Here is a 13,529-nt window from a genome sequence, read left to right on the forward strand (position 1 = left end):
GCTCCCAGTTCGCCCAGTCCCGCCCCGCGGGCGGCCCCGCGCGCTCCCAGTGCTCCCAGTGCTCCCAGTTTGCCCCCCCGTACCTCGGAAGGGGACATAGGACATGGTGCCACCGGCGCGCGACACCCCCGGCGGGGGGAGGGGCGGGGGGAGGGGCGGGGAGGGGGAGGGGGGAGGACCCGGAGCGGGGGGGGGGAGGGGGGAGGGGGAGGGGAGAGGGGCCGGGAGGGGGGGGAGGGGAGGGGGAGGGGCCGGAAATGGAGGGAGGGGCAAAAGGGGGCGGGGCAGGGGGTGGGGGAGGGGCGGCAGCGGGAACCGGGGGGGGGGAGGGGAGGGGAGGGGAGGACCGGGAGTGGGGGGAGGGGCCGCGGGGAGGGGCGGGGCCAAAGCGGGGGGAGGGGCCAAAGGGGGCGGGGCCGAGGTGGGGGAGGGGCGAGGCGAGGGAGGCCCCGGGGTGGGGGAGGGGCGGCGGATCGGGGGTGGGGGAGGGGCAGGGAGGGGCGGGGGCTCCCCCTCCCCCCCCCTCCCTCCGCCCCCGGCCGCTTCCGGTGACGTCACGGGGAAGGGGGCGGGGCTCCGGGGTCACGTGGGGGCGGCGGCGCGAGCGGCGCGCGGGAGCGGTGAGGGGGGGGAGGGGCGGGGGGATTTGGGGAGGGGGAGGGGCCCGGGCGGATCCCGCGGGAAATTCCGGGGGGGGTTTGGCGGGAATTTGGGGAGGGGGCGGGGGCGGGTTTGGCGGGAATTTGGGGCGGGGGCGGGGGCGGGGCAGATCCCGCGGGAAATCTGGGGGGGTTTGGCGGGAATTTGGGGAGGGGGCGGGGCAGATCCCGCGGGAAATCCGGGGTGGGGGGGGTGTTTGGCGGGAATTTGGGGAGGGGGCGGGGGGGTTTGGCGGGAATTTGGGGAGGGGGAGGGGGCGGGTTTGGCGGGAATTTGGGGAGGGGGCGAGGGCGGGGCCTGGGCAGATCCCGCGGGAAATTCTGGGAGGGGGTTTGGCGGGAATTTGGGGAGGGGGAGTGGGCGGGGCAGATCCCGCGGGAAATCCGGGGGGCTTTGGCGGGAATTTGGGGAGGGGGAGGGGGCGGGGCCTGGGCAGATCCCGCGGGAAATCTGGGAGGGGGTTTGGCGGGAATTTGGGGAGGGGCCTGGGCAGATCCCGCGGGAAATCCGGGGGGGATTTGGCGGGAATTTGGGGAGGGGGAGGGGGCGGGGCCTGGGCAGATCCCGCGGGAAATCTGGGAGAGGGTTTGGCGGGAATTTGGGGAGGGGGCGGGGGCGGGGCAGATCCCGCGGGAAATCTGGGAGGGGGTTTGGCGGGAATTTGGGGAGGGGGAGGGGGCGGGATTGGCGGGGATTTGGGGAGGGGGCGGGGCCTGGGCGGATCCCGCGGGAAATTCTGGGAGGGGGTTTGGCGGGAATTTGGGGAGGGGCCTGGGCAGATCCCGCGGGAAATCCGAGGGGATTTGGCGGGAATTTGGGGAGGGGGCGGGGCCTGGGAACAGCCGCAGGGAGATTTTGGGGTGAATTTGGGGAGGGGGCGACTCTGGGGCAGCCCGGGGGGATTTTGGGGAGGGGGCGGGGCCCGGGCCGAGATTTCTGGGGGAGGGGCGGTTTGGGGGTTTGGGGGATTTGGGGGTGATTTTGGGGTAATTTTGGGGCGATTTTGGGGGGATTTTGGGGTGATTTTGGGGGTAATTTTGGGGTAATTTTGGGGTGATTTTGGGGCGATTTTGGGATAATTTTGGGGTAATTTTGGGATAATTTTGGGGTAATTTTGGGGTAATTTTGGGGTAATCTTGGGGTAATTTTGGGGTAATTTTGGGATAATTTTGGGGTAATTTTGGGGGGATTTTGGGGTAATTTTGGGGCGATTTTGGGGGTAATTTTGGGGTAATTTTGGGGCGATTTTGGGGGTAATTTTGGGGTGATTTTGGGGTGATTTTGGGGCGATTTTGGGGCAATTTTGGGGTAATTTTGGGGTGATTTTGGGGTGATTTTGGGGTCGGGTTTGGGGGCTGCGGTCTGGGGGGGCTTTGGGGTGATTTTTGGCTGGGTTTTGGGGTTTTTGGGGCGATTTTGGGGTGGGTTTTGGGGGTTTTTGGGGTTTTTTGGGATTTTTGGGGTTTTTGGGGTCAGGTTTGGGGCTGTGGGTGGTTTTGGGGCGTTTTTTGGGATTTTTGGGGGATGTGGGGGTCAGATTTGAGGCTGGGGTGCTTTTGGGACTTTTTTTGGGATTTTTGGGGTTTTTGGGGTCAGATTTGAGGCTGTGGGTGGTTTTGGGGCGTTTTTTTGGGATTTTTGGAATTTTTGGGGGTCAGATTTGAGGCTGGGGTGCTTTTGGGGCGTTTTTTGGGATTTTGGGATTTTTGGGGTCAGGTTTGAGGCTGGGGCGGTTTTGGGGCGTTTTTTGGGATTTTTGGGGTTTTTTGGGGTCAGGTTTGGTGCTGTGGGTGGTTTTGGGGCGGTTTTTTGGGGTTTTTGGGATTTTTGGGGTCAGATTTGGGGTGGTTTGGGGCGTTTTTTGGGATTTTTGGGGTTTTTGGGGTCAGGTTTGGGGCTGTGGGTGGTTTCGGGGCGGTTTTTTGGGATTTTTAGGATTTTTGGGGTCCCTTTTAGCTCTGACCCTTCCCCCCAGCCCAGGAGGATCCGGCGGCCGATGAGAGCGGCCTGGGCTGTGAGTGCCGATGTCGCGGGGCCCTGTGCCCCTGGGGCGCTCTGGGATTAATTAATAATTAATTAATTAATTAATCCCAGGAATTCCCGGTGTCCCGGGGCTCTGTGCCCCTGGGGCGCTCAGGGATTAATTAATTAATTCATTAATCCCAGGAATTCCCGGTGTCCCGGGGCCCTGTGCACCTGGGGCGCTCTGGGATTAATTAATTAATTAATTAATTAATCCCGGGAATTCCCGGTTTCCCGGGGCTCTGTGCACCTGGGGCGCTCTGGGATTAATTAATTAATTAATTAATTAATTAATCCTGGGAATTCCCGGTGTCGCGGGGCTCTGTGCACCTGGGGCGTTCTGGGATTAATTAATTAATTAATTAATCCCGGGAATTCCCAGCGTCCCGGGGCTCTGTTCACCTGGGGCGCTCCGGGATTAATTAATTAATTAATTAATCCCGGGAATTCCCGGTGTCCCGGGGCTCTGTGCACCTGGGGCGCTCCGGGATTAATTAATTAATTAATTAATTAATTAATCCCGGGAATTCCCGGTGTCCCGGGGCTCTGTGCACCTGGGGCGCTCTGGGATTAATTAATTAATTAATTAATTAATTAATCCCGGGAATTCCCGGTGTCCCGGGGCTCTGTGCCCCTGGGGCGCTCTGGGATTAATTAATTAATTCCATTTCCCATTTCCATTTCCCATTTCCATTTCCCATTTCCCATTTCCATTTCCATTTCCCATTTCCATTTCCCATTTCCATTTCCCTTTTCCCATTTCCATTTCTCTTTTCCCATTTCTATTTCCCATTTCCATTTCCATTTCCATTTCCCATTTCCCATTTCCCATTCCCCATTTCCATTTCCATTTCCATTTCCCATTTCCCATTTCCCATTTCCATTTCCCATTTCCCATTTCCATTTCCCGTTTCCATTTCCTGTTTCCTGTTTCCCGTTTCCTGTTTCCTGTTTCCTGTTTCCCGTTTCCATTTCCCATTTCCCATTTCCATTTCCATTTCCCATTTCCCATTTCCATTTCCCATTTCCCATTTCCCATTTCCCATTTCCATTTCCATTTCCCATTTCCCATTTCCATTTCCATTTCCCATTTCCCATTTCCCATTTCCCCTTTCCCATTTCCATTTCCCATTTCCCATTTCCCGTTTCCATTTCCATTTCCCATTTCCCATTTCCCATTTCCCATTTCCCATTTCCCGTTTCCATTTCCATTTCCCATTTCCCATTTCCATTTCCATTTCCCATTTCCCATTTCCCATTTCCCCTTTCCCATTTCCATTTCCCATTTCCCATTTCCCGTTTCCATTTCCATTTCCCATTTCCCATTTCCCATTTCCCATTTCCCATTTCCATTTCCCATTTCCATTTCCATTTCCCATTTCCCATTTCCATTTCCCATTTCCCATTTCCATTTCCCATTTCCATTTCCATTTCCCATTTCCCATTTCCCATTTCCCATTTCCCGTTTCCATTTCCCATTTCCCATTTCCATTTCCCGTTTCCTGTTTCCTGTTTCCTGTTTCCTGTTTCCTGTTTCCCCTCGGGGCTCTCGGGGCTCCGTGGCCTCGGGGGTCTCCTCCAGGCGGGCGGCTGTGCGATATCGCGACTGACAGGCTGATTGTGCGACAGGCTGACGGGTGACAGGCTGATGGGTGACAGGCTGATGGGTGACAGGCTGACGGTGTGACAGGCTGATGGGTGACAGGCTGATGGGTGACAGGCTGAGGGGTGACAGGCTGATGGGTGACAGACTGATGGGTGACAGACTGATGGGTGACAGGCTGATGGGTGACAGGCTGATGGGTGACAGGCTGATTGTGTGACAGGCTGATGGGTGACAGGCTGATGGGTGACAGGCTGATGGGTGACAGGCTGATTGTGTGACAGGCTGATGGGTGACAGGCTGACGGTGTGACAGGCTGATTGTGTGACAGGCTGATGGGTGACAGGCTGACGGTGTGACAGGCTGATGGGTGACAGGCTGAGGGGTGACAGGCTGATGGGTGACAGGCTGATGGGTGACAGGCTGATTGTGTGACAGGCTGATGGGTGACAGGCTGACGGGTGACAGGCTGACAGTGTGACAGGCTGATGGGTGACAGGCTGATGGGTGACAGGCTGATGGGTGACAGGCTGATTGTGTGACAGGCTGACAGTGTGACAGGCTGATGGGTGACAGGCTGATGGGTGACAGGCTGATGGGTGACAGGCTGATGGGTGACAGGCTGACAGTGTGACAGGCTGATGGGTGACAGGCTGATGGGTGACAGGCTGATGGGTGACAGGCTGATTGTGTGACAGGCTGATGGGTGACAGGCTGATGGGTGACAGGCTGATGAGTGACAGGCTGATGGGTGACAGGCTGATGGGTGACAGGCTGATGGGTGACAGGCTGATGAGTGACAGGCTGATGGGTGACAGGCTGATGGGTGACAGGCTGATAGTGTGACAGGCTGACGGGTGACAGGCTGATGGGTGACAGGCTGACGGGTGACAGGCTGACGGGTGACAGGCTGATGGGTGACAGGCTGATTGTGCGACAGGCTGTTTGTGTGACAGGCTGATGGGTGACAGGCTGATGGGTGACAGGCTGATGGTGTGACAGGCTGACGGGGTGACAGGCTGTTTGTGTGACAGGCTGATGGGTGACAGGCTGACAGTGTGACAGGCTGATTGTGTGACAGGCTGATGGGTGACAGGCTGATTGTGTGACAGGCTGATGGGTGACAGGCTGATTGTGTGACAGGCTGATGGGTGACAGGCTGATTGTGCGACAGGCTGATGGGTGACAGGCTGATTGTGTGACAGGCTGATGGGTGACAGGCTGATGGGTGACAGGCTGATTGTGTGACAGACTGATGGGTGACAGGCTGATGGGTGACAGGCTGATTGTGTGACAGGCTGATGGGTGACAGGCTGATGGGTGACAGGCTGATTGTGTGACAGACTGATGGGTGACAGGCTGATGGGTGACAGGCTGACAGTGTGACAGGCTGATGGGTGACAGGCTGATGGGTGACAGGCTGATGGGTGACAGGCTGATGGGTGACAGGCTGTTTGTGTGACAGGCTGATGGGTGACAGGCTGACAGGTGACAGGCTGATTGTGTGACAGGCTGACGGGTGACAGGCTGACGGTGCGACAGGCTGATTGTGTGACAGGCTGACGGGTGACAGGCTGATTGTGTGACAGGCTGACGGGTGACAGGCTGATGGGTGACAGGCTGACGGGTGACAGGCTGATGGGTGACAGGCTGACGGGTGACAGGCTGACGGTGTGACAGGCTGATGGGTGACAGGCTGATGGCATGATAACTGTTGTGACGTGCCGGTATCGCGACAGGCAGACGTCACTGCTACTGCAACAGGCTGATACTGACTGATACACAGCGCTATCGCGATACACCCCATCGCAACAGGCTGATATGGTGATACGGTGTCATGTTACACCCCATCGTGACAGGCCGATATCGTGACACGGTGTCACGTTACACCCCATCACTACAGGCCAATACCGTGACACGGTGTCATGATACACCCCATCACAACAGGCCGACACCGTGACACGGTGTTGTGATACACCCCATCGCGACAGGCCGATATCGTCACACGGTGTTGCGATACACCCCATCGCAACAGGCTGGTATCACAACAGCCGCTCTCTCTCTCTCTCACAGGCGCTGTCGCTGCTGCTGCTGCCGGCGCTGGGCCGGCGAGTGACGCCCGCGGCCACCGCGACCACCGCGACCACCGGCATGGCCACCACAACCACTGCAACCACCGGCACGGCCACCGCGACCACCGGCAGGGCCACCGCCGGGGACAGCGCCGGGGACAGCGCCGGGGACGGATCCGGGGACAGCGCCGAGATCTCGGCCGCCTTCGTCACCTGCCCCAACGTCAGCGTGGCCACTGAGCTGGCCAGGTGACACTGGGGACAGCGGGGGGACACCGTAACCAGGGGTGACGCCGCAGGGACACCGTAACCAGGGGTGACGCCGCGGGGACACCGTAACCAGGGGTGGCAGGGGGAGGTGACACTGTCCCTGTCTCCATCCCTGTACCAGGAGGTGACACAGGAGGTGACACTGTCCTGTCCCCGTCCCAGGGGTGATGGGTGACACTGGGCTGTGACGGTGACACAGGAGGTGACACAGGAGGTGACACAGCAGGTGACACTGTCCTGTCCCTGTCCTGTCCTGTCCCAGGGGGTGACACTGGGCTGTGATGGTGACACAGCAGGTGACACTGTCCTGTCCCTGTCCCAGAGGGTGACACCGGGCTGTGACAGGTGACACAGCAGGTGACACAGCAGGTGACACAGCAGGTGACACAGCAGGTGACACTGTCCTGTCCCTGTCCCACGGGGTGACACAGGAGGTGACACAGCAGGTGACACTGTCCTGTCCCTGTCCCAGGGGGTGACACAGCAGGTGACACAGGAGGTGACACAGCAGGTGACACTGTCCTGTCCCTGTCCCAGGGGGTGACACAGCAGGTGACACAGGAGGTGACACAGCAGGTGACACTGTCCTGTCCCTGTCCTGTCCCAGAGGGTGACACCGGGCTGTGACGGTGACACAGCAGGTGACACAGGAGGTGACACAGGGGGTGACACAGCAGGTGACACTGTCCTGTCCCCGTCCCACGGGGTGACACAGCAGGTGACACAGCAGGTGACACAGCAGGTGACACAGCAGGTGACACAGGTGGTGACACTGTCCTGTCCCTGTCCCAGGGGGTGACACAGCAGGTGACACAGCAGGTGACACAGCAGGTGACACAGCAGGTGACACTGTCCTGTCCCTTCCAGGGCTCTGGTCCAGCAGCGTTTGGCCGCCTGTGTCAACATCATACCCGGGGTGACCTCGGTGTGAGTGGGGACATGGGGACACTGGGGACACTGGGGGGACATTGGGGACACTGGGGACACTGGGGACACTGGGGGGACATTGGGGACACTGGGGACACTGGGGACACTGGGACACTGGGGACACTGGGGACACTGGGGACACTCTGGGGACACTGGGGACACTGGGGACATGGGGGACACTGGGGACATGGAGGGAACACGGGGACACTGGGGACACTGGGGGGACACTGGGGGGACATTGGGACACTGGGGACATGGGGGACACTGGGGACACTGGGGACACTGGGGACACTGGGACACTGGGGGGACACTGGGGGACACTGGGGACACTGGGGACACTGGGGACACTGGGGACAGTGGGACACTGGGGACAGTGGGGACATTGGGGACACTGGGGGACATTGGGGACACTGGGGACACTGGGGACACTGGGACACTGGGGGGACACTGGGGGACACTGGGGACACTGGGGACACTGGGGACACTGGGGACAGTGGGACACTGGGGACAGTGGGGACATTGGGGACACTGGGGGACATTGGGGACACTGGGGACACTGGGGACACTGGGGACACTGGGGACACTGGGGGACATTGGGGGGACACTGGGGACACTGGGGACACACTGGGGACACTGGGGATACTGGGGATACTGGGGTGACACTGGGACACTGGGGACACTGGGGACATTGGGGACACTGGGGGGACATTGGGGACACTGGGGACACTGGGGACACTGGGGGGACACTGGGGACATGGGGACAGGAGGTGCCACCCCCAGTGTCCCCGATGTCCCCCAGGTACACGTGGCAGGGGAAGCTGGAGGAGGACAGCGAGGTCCTGCTGGTGAGTGATGGCCCCATGTCCCCAGTGTCCCCCCAGTGTCCCCATGTCCCCAGTGTCCCCAGTGTCCCCCCAGTGTCCCCCCAGTGTCCCCAGTGTCCCCAGTGTCCCCAGTGTCCCCCCAGTGTCCCCATGTCCCCAGTGTCCCCAGTGTCCCCCATGTCCCCAATGTCCCCCCAGTGTCCCCAAGGTGTCCCCATGTCAACAGTGTCCCCAGTGTCCCCCCAGTGTCCCCATGTCCCCAGTGTCCCCAGTGTCCCCAGTGTCCCCCCAGTGTCCCCAGTGTCCCCCCAGTGTCCCCAGTGTCCCCAGTGTCCCCAATGTCCCCCCAGTGTGTCCCCAGTGTGTCCCCAGTGTCCCCCCAGTGTCCCCATGTCCCCAGTGTCCCCAGTGTCCCCCCAGTGTCCCCCCAGTGTCCCCAGTGTCCCCCCAGTGTCCCCAAGGTGTCCCCAAGGTGTCCCCAAGGTCCCCCCAAGGTGTCCCCAAGGTCCCCAGGGTGCCCTCAGTGTCCCCAGTGTCCCCTCCGTGTCCCCAATGTCCCCTCAATGTCCCCAAGGTCCCCAGTGTCCCTCCAGTGTTCCCAATGTCCCCAAGGTGTCCCCAAGGTGTCCCCAGGGTGCTCTCAGTGTCCCCGATGTCCCCTCAGTGTTCCCAATGTCCCCAGTGTCCCCAGTGTCCCCCCAGTGTCCCCAGTGTCCCCAATGTCCCCCCAGTGTCCCCAATGTCCCCCCAATGTCCCCAGTGTCCCCAATGTCCCCAATGTCCCCAGTGTCCCCATGTCCCCAGTGTCCCCAGTATCCCCAATGTCCCCAGTGTCCCCAGTGTCCCCAGTGTCCCCATGTCCCCAGTGTCCCCAGTATCCCCAATGTCCCCAATGTCCCCAGTGTCCCCAGTGTCCCCAGTATCCCCAATGTCCCCAATGTCCCCAGTGTCCCCCCAATGTCCCCAGTGTCCCCAGTGTCCCCATGTCCCCATGTCCCCAGTGTCCCCAGTGTCCCCAGTATCCCCAATGTCCCCAATGTCCCCAGTGTCCCCATGTCCCCAGTGTCCCCAGTGTCCCCAATGTCCCCAATGTCCCCAGTGTCCCCATGTCCCCAGTGTCCCAGTGTCCCCATGTCCCCAATGTCCCCAGTGTCCCAGTGTCCCCAGTGTCCCCATGTCCCCAGTGTCCCAGTGTCCCCAGTGTCCCCATGTCCCCAGTGTCCCAGTGTCCCCAGTGTCCCCAATGTCCCCAGTGTCCCCAATGTCCCCAGTGTCCCCAGTGTCCCCAGTGTCCCCAGTGTCCCCAGTGTCCCCAGTGTCCCCTGTCCCCTGTCCCCAGATGATCAAGACCCGCAGTTCCCGGGTGCCGGCGCTGAGCGACTTCGTCCGGTGAGGACTGGGGGGGGTTGGGGGATTTGGGGGTCCCGGGTGGAATTTTGGGGGTCCCTGAGGGGATTTGGGGGGCCTGGGTGGAATTTTGGGGGGTCCCAGGGGGATTTGGGGGTCCTGGGTGGAATTTTGGGGGTTCTGGGGGGATTTTGGGGGGGTCCCAGAGGGGATTTGGGGGTCCTGGGTGGGATTTTGGGGGGTCCCAGGGGGGATTTTGGGGGGTCCTGGGGGCGTTGGGGGGGATTTGGGGGTTCTGGGTGGAATTTTGGGGGTTCTGGGGGGATTTTAGGGGGTCCCAGGGGGATTTGGGGGTCCCGGGTGGAATTTTGGGGGGCCTGGGGGGGATTTTGGGGGGTCCCAGGGGGGCTTTTGGGGGTCCTGGGGGCGTTTGGGGGGATTTGGGGGTTCTGGGGGGGGATTTTGGGGGGTCCCAGTGGGGATTTGGGGGGTCTGGGGGAGATTTTGGGGGACCTGGGGGGGATTTGGGGTTCCCGGGTGGAATTTTGGGGGTCTGGGGGGATTTTGGGGATCCCAGGGGGGATTTGGGGGTCCCGGGTGGAATTTTGGAGGTCTGGGGGAGATTTTGGGGGGCCTGGGGGAGATTTTGGGGGTTCTGGGGGGACTTTGGGGGGTCCCAGGGTGGCTTTTGGGGGTCTTGGGGGCGTTTGGGGGGATTTTTGGGGGTCCCGGTTGGAATTTTGGGGTTCCCGGGTGGAATTTTGCGGGTTCTGGGGGGGATTTTGGGGGGTCCCAGGGGGGATTTGGGGGTCCCAGGGGGATTTTGGGGTTCCTGAGCTGGTTTGGGGTTCCGGGGCAGTTTTTGGGTGTAATTTTGGGATTTTGGGGTTCCTGAGCTGGGTTTGGGGTTTAATTTTGGGATTTTTGGTGTTCCTGGGGCAGTTTTTGGGGCAGTTTTTGGGGTTTTGGGGTTCCCGCTGTGGTTTTGGGGTTCCAGGGCAGTTTTGGGGCTGATTTTGGGATTTTGGGGTTCCTGAGCTGCATTTGGGGTTCCCGGGGCAGTTTTTGGGGCTGATTTTGGGATTTTGGGGTTCCGGGGCAGTTTTGGGGTGTAATTTTGGGATTTTTGGGGTTCCCGGGGCAGTTTTGGGGTGTAATTTTGGGATTTTGGGGTTCCGGGGCAGTTTTTGGGTGTAATTTTGGGATTTTGGGGTTCCGGGGCAGTTTTTGGGGCAGTTTTTGGGATTTTGGGGTTCCCGAGCTGCATTTGGGGTTCCCGGGGCAGTTTTTGGGGCTGATTTTGGGATTTTGGGGTTCCGGGGCAGTTTTGGGGTGTAATTTTGGGATTTTTGGGGTTCCCGGGGCAGTTTTGGGGTGTAATTTTGGGATTTTGGGGTTCCGGGGCAGTTTTTGGGTGTAATTTTGGGATTTTGGGGTTCCGGGGCAGTTTTTGAGGTGTAATTTTGGGATTTTGGGGTTCCGGGGCAGTTTTTGGGGTGTAATTTTGGGATTTTGGGGTTCCGGGGCAGTTTTTGGGTGTAATTTTGGGATTTTTGGGTTCCTGAGCTGGTTTGGGGTTCCGGGGCAGTTTTTGGGTGTGATTTTGGGATTTTTGGGTTCCGGGGCAGTTTTTGGGGCTGATTTTGGGATTTTGGGGTTCCGGGGCAGTTTTTGGGGCTGATTTTGGGATTTTGGGGTTCCCGGGGCAGTTTTTGGGGCTGATTTTGGGATTTTTGGGTTCCGGGGCAGTTTTTGGGGCAGTTTTTGGGGTTTTGGGGTTCCGTGGCAGTTTTTGGGTGTGATTTTGGGATTTTGGGGTTCCCGCTGTGGTCTTGGGGTTCCGGGGCAGTTTTTGGGGCTGATTTTGGGATTTTGGGGTTCAGGGGCAGTTTTTGGGGCTGATTTTGGGATTTTTGGGTTCTGGGGCAGTTTTTGGGGTGTAATTTTGGGATTTTGGGGTTCCGGGGCAGTTTTTGCGTGTGATTTTGGGATTTTGGGGTTCCCGAGCTGGGTTTGGGGTTCCCGCTGTGGTTTTGGGGTTTCGGGGCAGTTTTTGGGGTATAATTTTGGGATTTTGGGGTTCCGGGGCAGTTTTTGGGGCTGATTTTGGGATTTTGGGGTTCCGGGGCAGTTTTTGGGTGTAATTTTGGGATTTTGGGGTTCCCGGGTCAGTTTTTGGGGCTGATTTTGGGATTTTGGGGTTCCGGGGCAGTTTTTGGGGCAGTTTTTGGGATTTTTGGGGTTCTGGGTCAGTTTTTGGGTGTAATTTTGGGATTTTCGGGTTCCCGAGGTGGTTTTGGGGTCCCGGGGCAGTTTTTGGGGCAGTTTTTGGGATTTTTGGGGTCCCGGGGCAGTTTTTGGGGCAGTTTTTGGGGTTTTGGGGTTCCCGCTGTGGTTTTTGGGTTCCGGGGCAGTTTTTGGGGCAGTTTTTGGGGTTTTTGGGTCCCGGGGCAGTTTTTGGGGCAGTTTTTGGGGTTTTTGGGTCCCGGGGCAGTTTTTGGGGCAGTTTTTGGGATTTTGGTGTTCCGGGGCAGTTTCTGGGGCTGATTTTGGGATTTTTGGGTCCCGGGGCAGTTTTTGGGGCAGTTTTTGGGATTTTTGGGGTTCCCGCTGTGGTTTTGGGGTTCCGGGTCAGTTTTTGGGGCAGTTTTTGGGATTTTGGGGTCCCGGGTCAGTTTTTGGGGCAGTTTTTGGGGTTTTGGGGTTCCCGCTGTGGTTTTGGGGTTCCGGGTCAGTTTTTGGGGCAGTTTTTGGGATTTTGGGGTCCCGGGTCAGTTTTTGGGGCAGTTTTTGGGGTTTTGGGGTTCCCGCTGTGGTTTTGGGGTTCCGGGGCAGTTTTTGGGGCAGTTTTTGGGATTTTTGGGATTCAGGGGCAGTTTTTGGGGCAGTTTTTGGGGTTTTTGGGTTCCCGAGCTGGGCTCTGCTCCCCAGGAGCCGCCACCCGTACGAGGTGCCCGAGGTGCTGGCGCTGCCGGTGGCGCAGGGGAACCCGCCGTACCTGCGCTGGGTGCGCCACAGCGTGCCGCCCTGAGCGCCCGCCCAGCCAAACCCCCCAACCCCAAAATACCCCCGGAAGTACCCCCAAAATCCCCCCGAAATCCCCTAAAATCCTCCAAAAAATTCCCCCGAAACTCCCAAAAATCCTCCAAAAAATCCCCCCCAAAATACCCCCGGAAGTACCCCCAAATCCACCCCAAAATCCCCTAAAATCCTCCAAAAAATCCCCCCAAAAATACCCCCAAATCCACCCCGAAAGCCCCAAAAATCCTCCAAAAAATTCCCCCCAAAAATAGCCCCAAATCCACCCCGAAACTCCCAAAAATCCTCCAAAAAATCCCCCCGAAAGTACCCCCAAATCCACCCCAAAATCCCCCCGAAACTCCCAAAAATCCTCCAAAAAATCCCCCCCAAAATACCCCCAAATCCACCCCGAAATCCCCCCGAAACTCCCAAAAATCCTCCAAAAAATTCCCCCAAAAATACCCCCCAATCCACCCCAAAATCCCCCCAAAAATACCCCCAAATCCACCCCGAAATCCCCAAAAATCCTCCAAAAAATTCCCCCCGAAAGTACCCCCAAAATCCCCTGAAATCCCCAAACATCCTCCAAAAAATCCCCCCAAAAATACCCCCAAATCCACCCCAAAATCCCCCCAAAACTCCCAAAAATCCTCCAAAAAATCCCCCCCAAAATCCCCCCAAATCCAGCCCAAAATCCCCCCGAAATTCCCCCAAAAATCCTCCAAAAAATCCCCCAAATCTACCCCAAAATCCACCCCAAAATCTCCTAAAACGCCCCAAAAA

The 13,529-nt window shown here is 58.7% G+C and overlaps 2 protein-coding genes across 18 annotated transcripts in view; one reads left to right on the forward strand and one right to left on the reverse strand.

Annotated features, from left to right (window-relative positions):
• The window catches only part of SYNGAP1 (synaptic Ras GTPase activating protein 1), a 59,425-nt gene extending 59,278 nt beyond the window's left edge, over nt 1–147 (reverse strand). For all 17 annotated transcript variants that reach the window (XM_077788987.1, XM_077788991.1, XM_077788981.1 and 14 more), the window contains exon 1: nt 84–147. In XM_077788987.1, coding sequence (XP_077645113.1) covers nt 84–98 — 15 coding nt within the window. In that variant the 5' untranslated portion in view covers nt 99–147. The remainder of the gene's footprint in view (nt 1–83) is intronic.
• Nucleotides 148–542: 395 nt separating this feature from the next.
• Nucleotides 543–13,529, forward strand: CUTA (cutA divalent cation tolerance homolog). The gene is made up of 7 exons (XM_077788998.1): nt 543–620; nt 2,636–2,674; nt 6,359–6,606; nt 7,495–7,554; nt 8,354–8,399; nt 9,718–9,767; nt 12,657–13,529. The coding sequence occupies exons 2-7, from the start codon at nt 2,657–2,659 to the stop codon at nt 12,754–12,756; spliced, it is 522 nt and encodes a 173-aa protein (XP_077645124.1). The 5' UTR covers nt 543–620; nt 2,636–2,656; the 3' UTR covers nt 12,757–13,529.

Source organism: Lonchura striata, chromosome 29 (assembly GCF_046129695.1).
Source record: "Lonchura striata isolate bLonStr1 chromosome 29, bLonStr1.mat, whole genome shotgun sequence".
In the NCBI taxonomy this organism is placed as follows: Eukaryota; Metazoa; Chordata; class Aves; order Passeriformes; family Estrildidae; genus Lonchura; species Lonchura striata.